Below are 16,935 nucleotides of genomic sequence, written 5' to 3'. Positions count from 1 at the left end.
GTAACTGAGCTTTTTTGTGATTGATTGAATGGATCAGTAACTTCCCTATACTCTATTTTCATCTATGTAATCATATTTAGATATTTATGCTTTCCATTGATTTGATTTATGTTTAATGGTTGTCTCGGGGTACGTCTTAGTGCATGATATAGTTGTTGCGATTTGTAGGAATGGATTTTTACTAGTTGAACTAACCAAATCAAACCAAATGGTATATCTTCTAGTGCCCAGGGTTGGGTTGTGTGTTTTGTTCACTGTTCTGATTCTTAATGCATATGTTGAACAAATCTTATATCAAAGAATTGAGTAAATTGATTGAGACTTAGACAAACACTATATAAAGAATTTAAGTGTTTTTGACCTTAAAGAACAGAAAAAACAATATTAATTACCAAATGACCAATAAAATTATGTATCAGACATGGAAGTATGTTTAGTCGTGCCATCCAGAAATACATAATTGTTATAATATTTGTTCAATCTTTCGTATTTTGCAACTATTAATACAAGTGGAATCTTGCCTCCACCCTCTCTTTATCTTATACTTATACATGATTTATGATATATTTTTTGTTGGTTGTAAAGTTTTATCTTAAAGCTGGCAAAATCAGCATGCATTTATTAAAGTAGTTTTTAAAAGTATAAAAATTGAGAATATTGTGTTGCCTCTGTCCATACTCTTTAATTCATTCAACATTAATTTCAACCCAGAAAGTAACAAAGAAAATGGCTAACCGATGCCCGCATTGATATGTAGATTTTTTTTATTGTTTAATCGCATTCATAACTTTTTTATTTTATTTTTTTTATCAATAATTACTAATATATAAACAAGATATTAAAATGTCTCAATCTATATATAAAAATATTAATAAATATATAAAAAAGTGAATATAAATTTTTTGAATACTAATATTTTCAACAAACAGAAAACGCAAAACATTATGATAAAAATGAAACCTACGTGTCTAGAACATGGAAGCATGCATAGAGGGAAAGGTGGCCGTTCTCCTTATTTGACCCGAGAATTTTGCATGCAGACAGCATAACCTATAGAACTTACTTTTTATTAATAATAAATTGGATAGCAAAGCAAAGATTTAAATTAAACTCCTTGAAGGAAATAAAAAATATTGGAAATATGACTGTTGAGTGTTAGAAAAATATTAATCAAATAATACTAGTAAGATTAATATTACTCAGAGGCTTAATAATTTATATAACAATAATAAATAATAGATAAAAGGTAAGGAGTAAAAATAGTCTGGGTTGAGACACATATAATGCTATCATTAGAGATAAAACGCCTCCACTATACAGGGCAATACAAATACACAATCATATGTGTTTCAAATCATATGTGTTTTTCTCTCAAAATATAACAACCCGTCAGATTAATCGAGTGCAACGAAGGATTTCCGAACCTTATGAACACTACTGTTTTAAGAGATAATATAGAAAAGAAGAACACTCTTGAGAAAACTAGTGTTTTTTGTTATGTCTATTGTTGTGTCTTTTCCCATGCACCTAGGTGATATTTATAAGTAGAAAAGGGAGACAAAAAAGTAAATAATAATAAAAATATAGTAATTAATCATAAAAAACATTAACCCATAAATTAAAAATCTACAAAATCATAAATAAGAGTAGAATTTTTATTTTAATTATTTATTTTTTAAATTATATTAAAATATTTCTAAAGTTGAGGAACTCAACCGTTGATTTACTATGTACCGAAAGTTTTATATCCAAATATTTACACTATGTCAACTATATTATTTTTACAATAGTATTTATTATCATATGTTTTAATATATGACAGTTAACTAGGATTGGAATAAATTTTTTCCATAGTTTAAACCTTTAAAGTTTTTCTAATAAAATATTCGCTTATTTATATTTTGAACTTGAAAATTTTTTAATTGAGTTTCTAATAAATTTTTTGATTCATTAAGTTAATAAAATTTTAAAAAAATCAATTAAGTCCCTAATGTTAACTGTTGTTGTTATGAAGACTAGTTTTTTTTTTTTTCTTTTATCAGCTATGATGGCTAGTTATCTTGTATTGTCGTCTTTATTAAAAGTCGTCACATAATATTTTGTTATAAAAAATCATGATGATGAGATCTTTTTTAAACATCTACTATATTTAAAGAAAATTATTTTTAAATTTAATTAAAATTATAAAAATAAAGATAAAAAATACAAAAAATACAAAATTATAAAAATATAAAATTTGTAATTATAAAATTATGAAATAAAAAATTATAAAATCAAAAAATTCAAAAATATAAAATTACAAAACTTAAAAATTACAAAATTATAAAAATAAATAATTTCATAATTACAAAATTATAAAATATATGAATATAAAATTATATAATTATAAAAATATAAAATTACAAAATTATAAAATTGTGAAATTGTGAAATTATGGAAATATAAAATTATCAAATTGTAATAATTTATAATAAAGTTAAAAATATTTTTTGTTAAATACCCTCTATATATAATTGCCACATCACAACATTAATAGAAACATTTAATTGTAGGGACTAAATTGAAAATTGTTCAAAATATTGAGATTCAATATACCACCAAAATTTATGTGGGACTCAATTAAAAATTCTTAAATTTATCATGGACTCAAAATATTATATTTTTTCTTTGAATATTTAAACAAAATAAATTAGTGTAACTCTTGATGTGATAATGTTAATGTGCTTATGAAATATTCTTTTACAGATTAATTAATAAATAAATATTTTGTAAAAATACAGTAAACGAGATATTATAAAATCAATATTTAAATGGAAAATTGTTGATGTTTGAATACATAAACTAATTGATATAATTTTTTTTAACTTTGTTAATCATAATTACGAGATTTTTTTAGAGTACTTTAAGAGATAATTTTTCAAATGATCTCATTAAAAAATAAATAAAAGGTTAGTGTGTCAGAATGAAAAATATGTAAATGCGCTTCTCCCTATTGTTTTTAAGTGTTTTTAAATGTTTTACAAGCAAATAAATTCAAGAAATGCATTTTTTTTCATAAAATATTTGTTTTATTATGAGTCTTTTTCATTTTTTTTTTGATAAATTTATATTATATATGAAATTTAATTAAAAATCAGTAAGATTTATACAATCAGTAGGATTTATACAATTTTAAATATTGGTATATTTTTTATTTATTTAAAATATATATAAAAATAGTATTATATAATTTCTTTGATTACTTTATAAAGACTAGATTAAAAACATGCTTTATTTATTAAATCTAATTAAAACATTTATTTTATCTAATGTTATCTGCAAGAACATTTTTAATTAAATTAATAGTCATGAAATATATTATAATGTCACATTAAATTAGTAAACTGAATTTTATCAGAAATATTTAAGGGAGTAAATATAATCTGCAGATGACATTTATAACATTAACATTTTATACATTCACTTAGTGATTACAGCATTGAGTTGGATAAGATGAGACTTTGAACATTAATTAGTTGTGATTGAACTTATCACCTATAGTGGATAAAAATTGAGCTTATCTTCCTTCGATCGTATATGCATATATTTTAAAAATATCTTTGAACTAAAATGGTTTATTGAGAGGTTGAATACATCTATGATAATTTTATATTAGCAAAAAAAAAAAAAACTATGACAATTTCCTGTCTCATCACACATAATGGAAAATTTTCTTCTTAGTTTAGGTAAACTTATATTTTGATGAACATATTTAAATTTATGTCATGATCAATACAGGAAAGAAACACGAAGAATCCATGGGTAAACAATACTAATATATACTTTAAATAAAAAAAAATAGTCATAATTATTACTTCCACCTATAAAGAAAAAACGTTTAGGATTTTAATGATGTAATTTGTTTTTCATTTCTACCATGCTTCAAACATAGCTTTAGCCTTGATTGTCTTGTATAATGGCTATCAAATATTTAATAGCTAATTACAACAATTGAGTATAGTTGCTTCCTTTATTAAACTATTTATTTCATCTGAAAGATATGTAAATCAACTCGCTTATTTTGGATTTAAAAAGTCAAATTTATTAATTAGATTCACAAAGTGAGTGAATCGTATTGATTTTTACTTATTAAATTTTAATCATAATGTTATATATATGTTATATCCACTTGTACTCAAGGAAGCAATTCAGCAATTAATAATGCGTATTTTTACTAATTATAAGAGAATATATGAATAAAAGGAATATAACTAGTAGATATCCTTGAAATTAATTGTTTTGGTTTTTGATCTCATCAAAAATCTGAGAATGGCCGAAGAAAATTAGTTAATTAAAAACCCAAAAATACAACGTAAAAACTAAAAACTAATAAAAGGTGACTGTTAAAGCGGCAGAGCCCACAGTAAACTTTCTTTTCCTGGCTCTATACTGATATAGGTGAATCCCCCTGTATAAATGGCAGGCAATAAAAATAATCTATTTTTGAAAAAAGTAACTGAAAATATTAATTATATTGCTTTTCTTGAATTTTCCGATTGACTCTATTGACCAAAATATAGAATGATAGTAAAAAAGGAAAACTAAAACTGGGTTGATGACACTCATGGTTGGCAAGGTGGCAACTCATCAGAAGTGCCCAAATAAATAATGTCATGAATTGCACAAGCTTATAAAAGCAGAAGCATAGCAGAAGGTGAAAACCCACACAAACCAATTTCAATCCAAACCCAAAACCATTATCTGTGTCATGGAGATTGAAGTTCCTGTTGTGATTGTGGGTGCAGGCCCTGCTGGTCTTGCAACCTCTGCATGTCTCAACAAACTTTCAATCCCCAATCTTATCCTTGAAAGAGATGATTGCCATGCATCTCTTTGGAGGAAAAGAACATATGACCGATTGAAACTTCACTTGGGCAAAGATTTCTGCAGCCTCCCTCACATGCCCTTCCCCTCTGATTTCCCCACCTTTGTTCCAAGGGTTGACTTTCTCCGTTACTTGGACAGCTATGTCTCTCGTTTCAAGATTTCCATCAGGTATAACCGGAATGTCGAATCTGCACATCTTGATCATAACAGTGGCAAATGGAGGCTTGTTGTCAGGGACATAGCATCAGATGCTGATGAGGTTTATGTCTCTCAGTTTCTGGTCGTTGCGTCTGGGGAGAATAGTGAAGGGTATGTGCCCAGGGTTGAAGGGCTCGAAGGGTTCGAAGGAGAATACATGCATTGCAGTAAGTACCTCAATGGAAGGGACATGTATGGCAAAAATGTCCTTGTTGTTGGCTGTGGAAATTCTGGCATGGAGATAGCGTATGATCTCTCAAATTGGGGTGCAAATACTTCCATTGTTGTTAGAGGCCCTGTAAGCCATTCCTCCATTTGCAAACCCTTTACGTGTATTCTATAACAAGGCAATACTTAAATTATTCTATAAAACGTTAAAGATCATACCTTTATTATTAAAACACCCTCATATAAATTCTAAATATTATATATATATGATGTCTTTTTTGCTTTGATATTATTTTAATGGCACTTTTTGTGAATGAATAATGTACCGTTTTATATATTTCTAAACTGATAAAAAAAATGTTGGCTTTCTATGATTTAAAATATTTTAGGGCTGGAAGTTCAACAAGGTTAGGGTAAGGTTTATGATTAAAAACATTAACCTCGTACTGATCTATTTATCTGACACTCTCTGTGTTTAGGTTCACTTCTTCACTAAAGAAATGGTGTTCGTGGGAATGACCCTGCTGAAATACTTGAAAATTGAGAGAGTGGACAAGCTTATGATGCTTATGAGCAAGCTCAAGTACGGAGATATGTCTAAGTATGGTTTGGTGAGGCCAAGGGATGGACCATTCGTTTTGAAGAGAAAGGGTGGTACCACTCCCACCATTGATGTTGGTTGCGTTGGTAGGATCAAGAAAGGAGAAATTAAGGTAGCTAGGGATCTTGGATCAGTGTTTCTTTCATGTTAATTAAAACATTACATTGATTTTGGTTGTCACCTTTTGTGTTCAGGTTTTCCCAGCTCTTTCAAGCATCAGAGAGGGAAAGACGGCTGAGTTTGAGGATGGAAGAGATGCAGAATTTGACATCATAATCTTTGCTACTGGATACAACAGCACAGTGCTGAAGTGGCTTAAGGTGCATATAAAACAGTAGCATAATTGTTTTGTCGAAGTTCAACCGTTGATTTTTTTAAGGTGTCTGAGATTAGCCCTAACTGGTTTTTCTGCGACTTGTTGAAATGCAGGATTATAAAGAACTGTTCAACAGTAACGGAATGCCTAAACCAGGTTTTCCAAATCACTGGAAGGGAGAGAATGGTCTCTACTGCGCTGGATTTTCAAGAAGAGGATTAGATGGCATTGCTTTTGATGCACAGCGTATAGCTAATGATATCAGCATGACTACAAGTGCAAGAGGTCCCGATTGGGACGATGCCAACTTTGATTCCCTCAAACTCATAGAAAAATAAGTTCTCTGAAGTATGCTTATGTTTGTGTGTAATGGGAGTGACCCACACCCATAAAGTAAATAAATAAATATGCAGAATGTAAAAACTGATACATAATAAAGTCAGTATTATACTATAATTATAATTATGTATAATAGTGATTAGTATATATAAATAAATATATAGATTATGGTTTTTCCTTATTTCTCTACCAACTTTTTTTATTTGTCCTTCTTGCTCAAATTTATTTCTTAGAATAATTCTATTGAGTCATAAGGTTTAATCCAATGTTTTTCTTTTTTAAATCGACATTTTCTAATATTTAAATTGAATGTTACTAATTTACAACATAGTTATGGAATGAGACTGGTTTTTAAAGAAATTATATGCAACGGCAAGAAAATAGTTTTCGGTTTATCCCAAATTTCTTAAATTAATATTTTTTAAGGGTTAAATATGTTTTTTGTCGCTTAACTTTTAGTGAATTTTGAAATTAGTCTATTTCGAAACTTTGGACCAATTTAGTCATTCATCTTTCGAAATATGTGAATTTAGTAATTTTAATCAAATTTTGTTAAGTTTATTTAACATTTCAAGCGAATAGTGTTTGACTTAACATTATAAACAACTCAAATACAATCCTGAAATGCGTACGAAACATTAAATAAATCTAACAAAATTTGATTAAAATGACTAAATTCACATATTTCAAAAAATGAATGACTAAATTGGTCCAAAGTTTTAAAATGAACTAATTCCAAAATTCACTGAGAGTTAATGGACTAAAAATATATTTAACTTTTTTTAAAGTATGATATTAACCACCTCTTCAACCATCTCAAAAACTTTAAATTATTGATAGCCATGAATGATTATTTTTACTTCTCCAATGTGTCATTCACATTTAAATCCATTAAACGTTTTGATACCTATCCTCCCATTCTTTCCTTTTAACGACTTTCCATTCAATTAATTAACGTGTGAATAAATTAATTTTTTTAATTTATAAATATTAGTATTTATAGACTATATTATTTTATAGACTATATTATAATTATAAGGTAATTAAATATATTTTATAAAAAATAATTATTGGTAAACAAAATTTTGATACATAATAATATTTGATATGAACTTCAACTTAAAACTCATTGGCGGATCTTTATATTGATAGGAGGGGATCATGCCCCAGATATTTTTATATGTGTATAATTTCCAAAATTTTCTTTTAAATATTTAATATATTTTTAATATATTTGTTATTTTTTGAAATTTTTTATACATTTATGTCTATATATAAAAGAAATTTTTTACTTTTTATGTTTACATTTGTGATCCAATTTTATCTTTTAAATAATTTTTTAAAAATTAAAATAATTATTTTATTATTATTTTAAGTGACTATTTGTTTAATTTAACATTTTTTAATTTGACTATTTTTTAAACTTAATCATTATAAATAAAAATTAATTACAGTAAAATTATAAAAACTATTTATATTTAATTTTATTATTATAAGAATGACAATAATAATCATTTTATTATATTTTATTATCATGAAATAAGTAAATACAATGGTTTTTTTTAGTTTATATATATTTTGAGTTTAATTACTTTTTTTTTTCATTCAAAAATAAGTTGGTCCTTTAGTTTTATTTAGTTTCAATTTAATCTTGATTTTTGAAAAATTGATATAATTTGGTTCTTTTCGTTAAATTTTTTGAAACAGATTAAGGTTTTTTCATCAAAATTAAAGTTGTGAATAGAAATGGTTTGAGTTATTGTTGTAATTAATATAATCCTAGTGTCAATTTTGATGAAAAATGCTTGATCTGTTTCAAGAAGTTTAAAGAAAGGACCAAATTAAGGATGACAAAAAAATTCATACACGTGGGTATTTGCAATTAAAACCTACAACGGATAATAAATGGATATTGTAAATAGATACCCGTGGGTAACAGGTACGATTATTTTTTATACTTACATGTTAGTGGAGCGGGTATGGGTATCATAGTATATGTACTCGTAGATATTTGTACCCGCTATACTCTAAAAAAAACTTGATCAAAATATTAACACATTGATTTTGAATGAATTATTTTTTATTACTTGGTTTTAAAAAAATTCATTTCTTTGTAAACTGTCAGTCAACACTATTTAACTATATTATTTAAACTTTTTTTAAATTTATAAATGTTATGTATTGTATTTTACTTGAATGTATGGTTAAGACATTATGTTAGATATTTTAATTTTTTTATTAATACCCACGAGTACTCGTGGTTATTAAAAAAAATGTAAATACCTGCATAACGAATATCCATAAGGATATGGGAACGGGTACGAGATTAATATTTATCTCATGGGTAGGGTACAAATACCCGCCTTATTGACATCCTTAGACCAAATTGCATCAATTTTTAAAAAATTAAGATTAAACTAAAATTATAAAAAAACTAAAGGATCAATTTGACATTTTTAGACAAAAAAAAATACCAACTTTTTAATTCAACAAAAATGTTGGGATTCTAAAATATTGGTTAAAGATCCACCGGTATGACAACCAGTGATCAAGTTTAATTGGCTTAGTTATACGTAACAAATAATTAAATGTTTGCGTTATTTAAATTTAATCACATAAATATTTATGTAACATTCAATAGTGTTAATTTAATATTTCATTTATACATAGATAAATATTTATTGAATAGCAGTTATTATTTATTTAATTTAACAATTAAAATATAAGTTTATTAAATGTATAACCTTTAATCGCAGTCTCTATATAAAGTATATTATTAAATAAAACTTAATAACTTAATTCATATATGAAAGATGTATCTATAAATAACTAATCATATATTAAAAAGGAAGGTTGAAATAAAAACTATATCGTGGATGTAATTAAATTTAATAAACTAAGTTATATATATATTTTTATTAATAAAGTAATACTCATCCTTATTATATATATATATATATATATATATATATATATATATATATATATATATATATATATATATATATATATATATATATATTATAATTATCTATATTATTAATATTTATATAAGTTTATTGAAACAATATTTTTACAAAAATAAAATTTTTTATATTATTTCTAAAATATAATAATAATAAAAATAAGTAAAATTTCCATATATATATATATATATATATATTTAAAATTTTAGTTTTAAATTTATAATTCTATTTCAATTTAACTTTAGTTAACATATTATTTTTAAATAAATTTTCTTATGAAAATATTACTTCCCAACAAAAACTCTATTTTAGAATTAGAAGAGACATTCTTTTGGTGACGGAACTTGAACAAAAGATTCACAGGTACTAAATTTAGAAAGTTGTTTTTCATCATCTTTAATCACTAGATTCATATGAAATTTTTAAAGTTTAATTGTAGTAAATGTATTTTTTTTTCATCACAAGCATTTGTCTTGAAAAAAGAAAAAAAATCAATTCTTTTATTTCTTATTATAATTTTTTTAATATAAATTTATCACTTCTCACCTATTTAGAAAAAGATAAATGTATTATCTTCCAATGGTATAAAGTAGAAATTTTTATCACATAAAAAAAAACATTGTTTTTTTTTAAAAAAGAAGGTAGAAAATGAATTTATTTAAAAAAAGAAATTGATTGGTTAAAAATGTTCCTTAATTAACTTCTCAATTTGACTATGGTACAATTTTATTTTGAAAAGAACGAGAGATTGAGAGATTGAGGGTGAAAATTAAAATAAAAAGAAAAAAGTAAAAAAGAAGTGGAGGTACAAAAGAGAAAAACAAAAAATAGAAGATGAAAGGAAAAATTATACATGACGCTTTAAGAAACAAATTAAAAAGTTAATATAAAAAATACAATAATATATAAAAATAATTGTTAAATATATATGAAAAATTAAATAAAATATTTTATTTTTGGAGAAGTCATGACTTTCCTATGTCTGTCCTATGTCACGTCTAAGTTCTATCCGTACATCTTCCCGTATAACCAGTAATGTAAGATGATTGTATTTGAATAAATAATCATACGATAAGTTTATTTAATTTACGTGTCATTTATTTATATTATTACAATAGTAGCTGAAAATAATGATAATAAATAAAATAATTCTTCTAATTATTATTAGAGAAAATAATATATTTCAATAAACATGTGTAATTAAATTTGTTTTTACAGTCATCCCATTCTGTTATTTTCCTTCTTCAAAGTACCATCTATAGGATATGCAATACTATTAAATACAGATGGGGTTGGGAGGCAACATGTAAGAAGATAACATGAATAAGGTGGGCCAATATATATGCAAAACTAAGAAATAAGGAGGATTGGATACTAAGGACATTAGACTAATTAATCCTGCATTATTGACCAAATTAAAATGGAGGTTGGATATAGTAGATAAGGGTCAGTAGAAAGAAATTTTATAATCCAAATATGGGTATGAGAGAAACAATGTAGAACGTTAGGTTTTGTTTTGCTGACAGGTAAATACATAGTTGTTTTGCTGTTTCGTGTTTAGTCTGTCAGGTGTGCTGGTATATGTTGTCGCTTCCTTACTTTTATTTTCCTTTTCTTTTGACAAGTAGCAGTAATCTTTTCACTTTACCTTTTTGTTTTTGATGTGGTTTCTCTTCTTATTTATTTGTTCTAAATCTGAATCTAGAATGTTGAGATTAGTTATGTAACGTCCAAAAAATTGAATAATCTCGATAAATAAAACTCCATTAGAGTATGAAAGTATATAATACGTTGGACATACTCAGATTACAAGAAAAGGGTCCCACATGGCCCAATTAGAAATATATTGAAAGAAACAAATAAAAGCATTAGACCTTGTTCGGACAAAAAAAACATAAATAATATAAAATCCTTCAGTAATGAGTCTCACAGTGGGCCCAACACCTGTCCCATCCATCAAGCTGCAGCATCCCTATTACCACCACCACTGCCAGGGGTTCTCACATCATTGCAAGGGAGGAAAACCATGCACACAACCATACAGACAAGCGAAAGGGTAAGCTAGTGTACATAATTCACACATTATAATAATCATCATTCAATCACATAATCAAGCACAATTGACGAAAACGCTCACATAATACACCAAACCCCTTTCAAGACTACTAGACTTGACTATCCGAATACGCACAATGAGGCACCACCACGAGACAGTGGAATTAAGTCCTAGCAGTGAGACATCACCACGAGGCCTTCGCGAAATTACACCCTTACAAGAGGCACCACCACGTGGCCTACGTGGAATTGCGTCCTGGCCTTGAGGCACCACCATAATACTTGCGTGGAATTACGTCCTTAACTCGAGGCACCACCGTGAACTCCTCCTTAGAAGGGTCCACGGAATAATGTCTAATAAATGAGGCACCACCATGAGCTCTCACTATAAGAGTCATGGAATTACGCCCTACTCACACATTGAACATGTTTCACCAACCAATCAGAAGTTCCCATAATACTAACATCATATATAACAACCCCATCATGCAACTCATGCTTTCCAATTCATATAACATACAACAACATACCATTCCCACCGCAACCTCATATATCAATCATAGCATCATCCCTCAACCCACCAAGTAAAGCATTTAGATCAAACAAGCAATCACACATCAGTGCACCATCCAACAATAACATCCAAACCTACCCGCTGCCTCGCTCAAGCAAGCAGGGCTCGCTCAGGCGAGGGGGTCCTCTCGCTCAGGTGAAACCCTTCTCGCCTAGGCGAGATCGCGAAAGGGAAAAAGCGGACTCTGCGAGGTCTCGCTCAAGCGAGTCCCTTCTCGCCTAGGCGAGACCACTCCTCGCTCAAAAATAAAAACCTCTCGTCTAAGCGAGAGATCGAGCAGCAGGTCCTGGGCGAGCCTCTGCTAATCTCGCTTGGGCGAGGCAAGCTCGCCTGGGCGAGAAAACCAGTGCCCGCCACTGTTCCTTCGAGTGACAACTACCCACATGCATCCACACAGTCTAACAGACATTTTCAACCGATTAAATTCACACACAGACCGTTCAATCAACACATACCCATCAAACAAGCAGATTCTACCGAAAACAATGGTAAGGTCTAGCTTCCCTTACCTGGAAAAGCTAACAGAAACTTCGATATGTAGTCGTGAACACCACAACTCTATAAGCAGACCCAAGACTGGAACAGAGAAACAAAGCAAGGTTACTACGAAGCCCTAATTGGAACAATAGAACTGCAGCTAGGAAGGATTAGTCATTAGCTAACAGAATACTTGGAATATAGAAACGAAGTCGAGCTTGGTTTGATCGAGATTGCGTAAATCCTAGCAGAGCTCTCTTGGGCTGCGGAGGGAGACGACTACGTTCTGCGAATGAGTCAAAATAATTGTGTTAGGGCAGATTAGGGTTTGGTTTTATCCTCTGGACCAGCCCTTAGTCCCATTACACTAGGGTAACCCTTTTAGTTTAGGACAGAAAAGAGAAAATAATTAACTGGATCTTACAAGTTATGTGTGCGATAAAGAAAAACTTAAACCACGCTAATTCTTCTGTCGTCATATTTGCTTCATCGATGACCTTCTATATAATAATTAATTATAAAATGTAAATAAATTCTTAAAATTGTTGAAATTTGTTAGCTCTTGATATTATTATTATTATTGTAAATTTGCAATAGATCATGACAAAATGTATATATTTATTATCCCTTTAAAGCTGGCCGTATGAAAATAAATAAATGAAGTGTGTTTTCTGTCCTCTTTTATTACACCAAATCGTTTTCATGTTCCGAATTGATTTGTTCATTTCTTGACCTTTTCTCTCCATTTAGTTCTTTTCTATTTAATTAGTTAATTGAATAGTTGGTGATCTCTCTTATTTATATTGATATACTTGTGCTTGCTGGGAATAAAGGAAGCTTCAGATTAGAGTTTTATACCAAACAATATTCAAAGCTCTATCTGTAATACATGCAACCACTTTTACTTTCTCTAACATAAACATAAGTCTTTCCTTCCACTTCTCTGCACGCCACGCTCACGTGGAGACATATTAATTATTATCACACATCGTTACAACTTGTCATAAAAGATATTATCGGACTATTATTTCCCCTTTTATAATAAAGACTTTGATATCTTCATACAATATATATTAATATTTTATTTAAATTAAAAATATTAATATCTATAATTATAGTAAAAAAAAGTTATTATTAAGTGGGTGTTTGTTTAAATGATTAATAAACTATAACTTCATTATAATAATTATTTTCTCGTACACAATAAATTGTTAGGAAATCACTATTGCATTTTTTGATATATTGTCTATTTTGGAGAGTAGAACTCTGTCATAATTTTGTCTTTAAAAAAGTCTTAGAGAGTGAAAGTAAAAGAAAAAATATTTAAATTGTGTTTGACCTCGACTTTTAAGCAAGTAAGATTTATTGATGTATCGGAAAAATAGAAAAATAGAGCTCATTTACTTCATATATATTAACTTTGAATTTAACATATAATTTTCATTTTGTTTTGTCATCGTAACATATAAAACTCCATTAACCTTTTGGTTATGTTATTAACCATTAATATGTACTGATTAAAAAAAAGTAAATTAAAAATAAAAACTATATATCTACAGGCACCTAAAAAGAATGGCAAGGCAACGGCCGATCATACTAAGCAAAAGCAAGTCAACGCTTGTTTTCTATAATTAAATAAAGATTTAAAATGAAGAATTCAAAATGCAATGTAGACCAAGTCAGACTTTTCAGAATACCCACACATATATAAAACAAGTTGCTTATAAAAATCAAGATCACGAATTGACAAATTAACCGCCACAATTTTATTAACAGACATCGGAAAATGAAATTAATTAAGGCACTGGCCGGAGATAATTAATCCTGTGGATTCAGCAGTATCACATAAGTGCTTGATTTAACTTCACAAGAAGGGAAAAAGTTTCTTATGGCACCAGAAATTAAACTATATATATATAGCAGATAATAGAAACATGATAGGTATCAGACATGGCTCTCTTCCATTTGAACATCTTTGGCCTTCAAAGGCTCATACTCTCCGTGATACACTTCAAGATGATCTGACAAAGCAGATTTATCAATATTCTGATGGTGGTAGGACTTGCAAACGAAATAGAGCACCGTTTGAATCACAAGTTGGAACAGGTACAACTGAGAAAACAGCACCAAACACACTATCCCATAAACTGTTCTGTCCACAGACCCTAGCCTCCACCCATGCACCACCGTTTTCTTGAACAGAAATTGTATCAACCCAAAGGAAACCACGAGCTTCAAGAATATGAGAACCGATAAACCCATCTTCCCCCTTATCAACTCGTTGCTCTTCACCATGGCTCCAATCCCACACGAGTCTTCCAACACAGTCACAACACTGGCCAGATTCCAAACCACGCTTAAGTACACAAACCCTGCGAAATAGAAGACCGCCAACACCACAAAAAGCCCAACTCCGCCGCCCCTTCCCCCGGTTGTAAGTGCCCATATGATGACAACAAGCACTGCCATGACGTTGTAGACGAAAAAGGCTGCGAAGGTGCACAAAAAGGTTACCATGAGTCTCTTCCAAACCTTGGGAACGACGGTCATGACCTTGGAGAAAGTGACCTCTCTTGCGGCGTAGATTGAGGCGACGGTGTATACGACTGCTGAGGTGGAGAGGAGGGAGAAGACGAGGAGGAAAGTGAAGTAGATGAGCTTGAAGAGCATGAAGGTGGTCCATTCCGAAGAGAGGATGTTGGAGAGGCTGTGGTATTGCGGTGTGTCTTGTGGGGTTTCCATCATTTGTTGTGTGTTTTTGACGATGTTGCGGAAGAGGATGTTGGAGACTTCGATGTGGATGAGGAAGATGAAGGAGAGAGGGAGGATTAGCGTTAGGGTGATCTTGCTGAAGATCTTCCTCCATGCAAATATGATCTTGTAGGATTCTCTGTAGACGCCAGAGAATCCCAGAAACTGCATCTCTTCTTGTTCTCTGTCCATAACTCTCTTTTTTCTCCGACGGGGTTTTGGTTTTGGCTTTTGTTTGGTGGGGGAGATATGGGTTCAGAATATATGACTAAGGGTGGAATTAGACTCGGTTGCTCTTCACCCACGTTAGGGTTGAATGTGCTATTATTTGAAAGCAAAAAAGTCAACGATTAATTATTTCTTTTTTCTTTTATCGCTATAATTATCAGTCAGGTGCATATTCAATTAAAAAAAATCCAACGAATGAAAAAAAGAATAAATAATAAAATATTATTAGATTGCATCATATTTTGAAATAGATTTTGAAAACAATTCAATCCCATTCAAAACAAATATATAATGAATTTAATGAATGTGTGTTGTGTGAATAATATGATTTATTCGTAATACTCTTTATATAAATATGAATTTAATGAATGTGTGTGTGTGTATATAATATGATTTATTTAGAAGTTATATATACTTACTACTGACATTGATTATTCTAATATTTATATAAATAAAGTCAGGAGCACTTTGGATATTAGTAGTTATTTATGTGTTGTATAATATGATTTTTCTATTGCATGATTTTTGTTTTGTATTAGTGATAGAAAAGTATTCGATTTTATGTTTTATCGTAACACATACCTGGGTAAGAGTAATTCGATAATAAAACTAATTATGTATTCAATTCAACTTAAAACACATCTTATTGATTTGAATAAGATAATTATACTTCAAACCTTAAATCATAAATAACATTTTAGCTCAAAACTTATTCAAAGCGTCTAAAGAAAGAACTTTAATAGTATATGACACTATATGAATAGAAAAAACAGTGTTTATTTGATGCTTATATGAATTAAAAACATATATCTAATTTGATGCTTATTTAAAAAAAATGAAGGTTCGTAATATTATTGAATGTACTACAAATAAAAACCTTTAAATATTTAACACACTCTAATACATTTTCTTTATGAAGCTAAATGTTATTAAATAAAGAACTAATTTCCGCATACTCTTACTAAAATATCGCAAATATATTTATTATATCAATAAAACAATACATTATTTTACACATACTTTTAAAATTGTTTAATAAAATATATTAACATCTTTAAGTGAGTGTCCTAACAAGGAACATTAAAAAATTTATCTACAAACACACACAAAAAAAAAATCGTATTTTGAATATAATAAATACTTTCGTTTTTATTTTCTTAGCTAATAAACCTTAAGCAGCCATCAAAATGGAGGGGGTTTTTATGAACGCACACAGAAGAATGGCATGTTGGTAATTGTAGTGAAAATGGAGGGGGTTTCCACTTAATAGCTTTATTTGGGCCATAATGGACGGCAAAGACTACTTGAAAAATTATTTTATAATCGTTAACGTTACGGCCAAGCCGTGACGAAGACTACGAATGAGAATATTAATAAATAATTTTTTTCTTAATAA

General features: G+C 28.9%; 2 protein-coding genes across 2 annotated transcripts; one reads left to right on the top strand and one right to left on the bottom strand.

Annotated features, from left to right (window-relative positions):
• Positions 1–4,716: 4,716 nt before the first annotated feature.
• Positions 4,717–6,584, top strand: LOC114164694 (probable indole-3-pyruvate monooxygenase YUCCA11). Its single transcript, XM_028049440.1, has 4 exons — positions 4,717–5,362; positions 5,712–5,945; positions 6,028–6,153; positions 6,263–6,584. The coding sequence occupies exons 1-4, from the start codon at positions 4,748–4,750 to the stop codon at positions 6,485–6,487; spliced, it is 1,200 nt and encodes a 399-aa protein (XP_027905241.1). The 5' UTR covers positions 4,717–4,747; the 3' UTR covers positions 6,488–6,584.
• Positions 6,585–14,296: 7,712 nt separating this feature from the next.
• Positions 14,297–15,623, bottom strand: LOC114162224. The gene has a single exon (XM_028046041.1). It carries the CDS (start codon positions 15,501–15,503, stop codon positions 14,505–14,507), a length of 999 nt encoding a protein of 332 aa, XP_027901842.1. The 5' UTR covers positions 15,504–15,623; the 3' UTR covers positions 14,297–14,504.
• Between the last annotated feature and the right edge of the window lie 1,312 nt (positions 15,624–16,935).

Source organism: Vigna unguiculata, chromosome 9, assembly GCF_004118075.2.
Source record: "Vigna unguiculata cultivar IT97K-499-35 chromosome 9, ASM411807v1, whole genome shotgun sequence".
Taxonomy (NCBI): Eukaryota; Viridiplantae; Streptophyta; class Magnoliopsida; order Fabales; family Fabaceae; genus Vigna; species Vigna unguiculata.
Note: the sequence above shows the minus strand (reverse complement) of the source record. Positions and strands in the feature narration are given on the sequence as shown.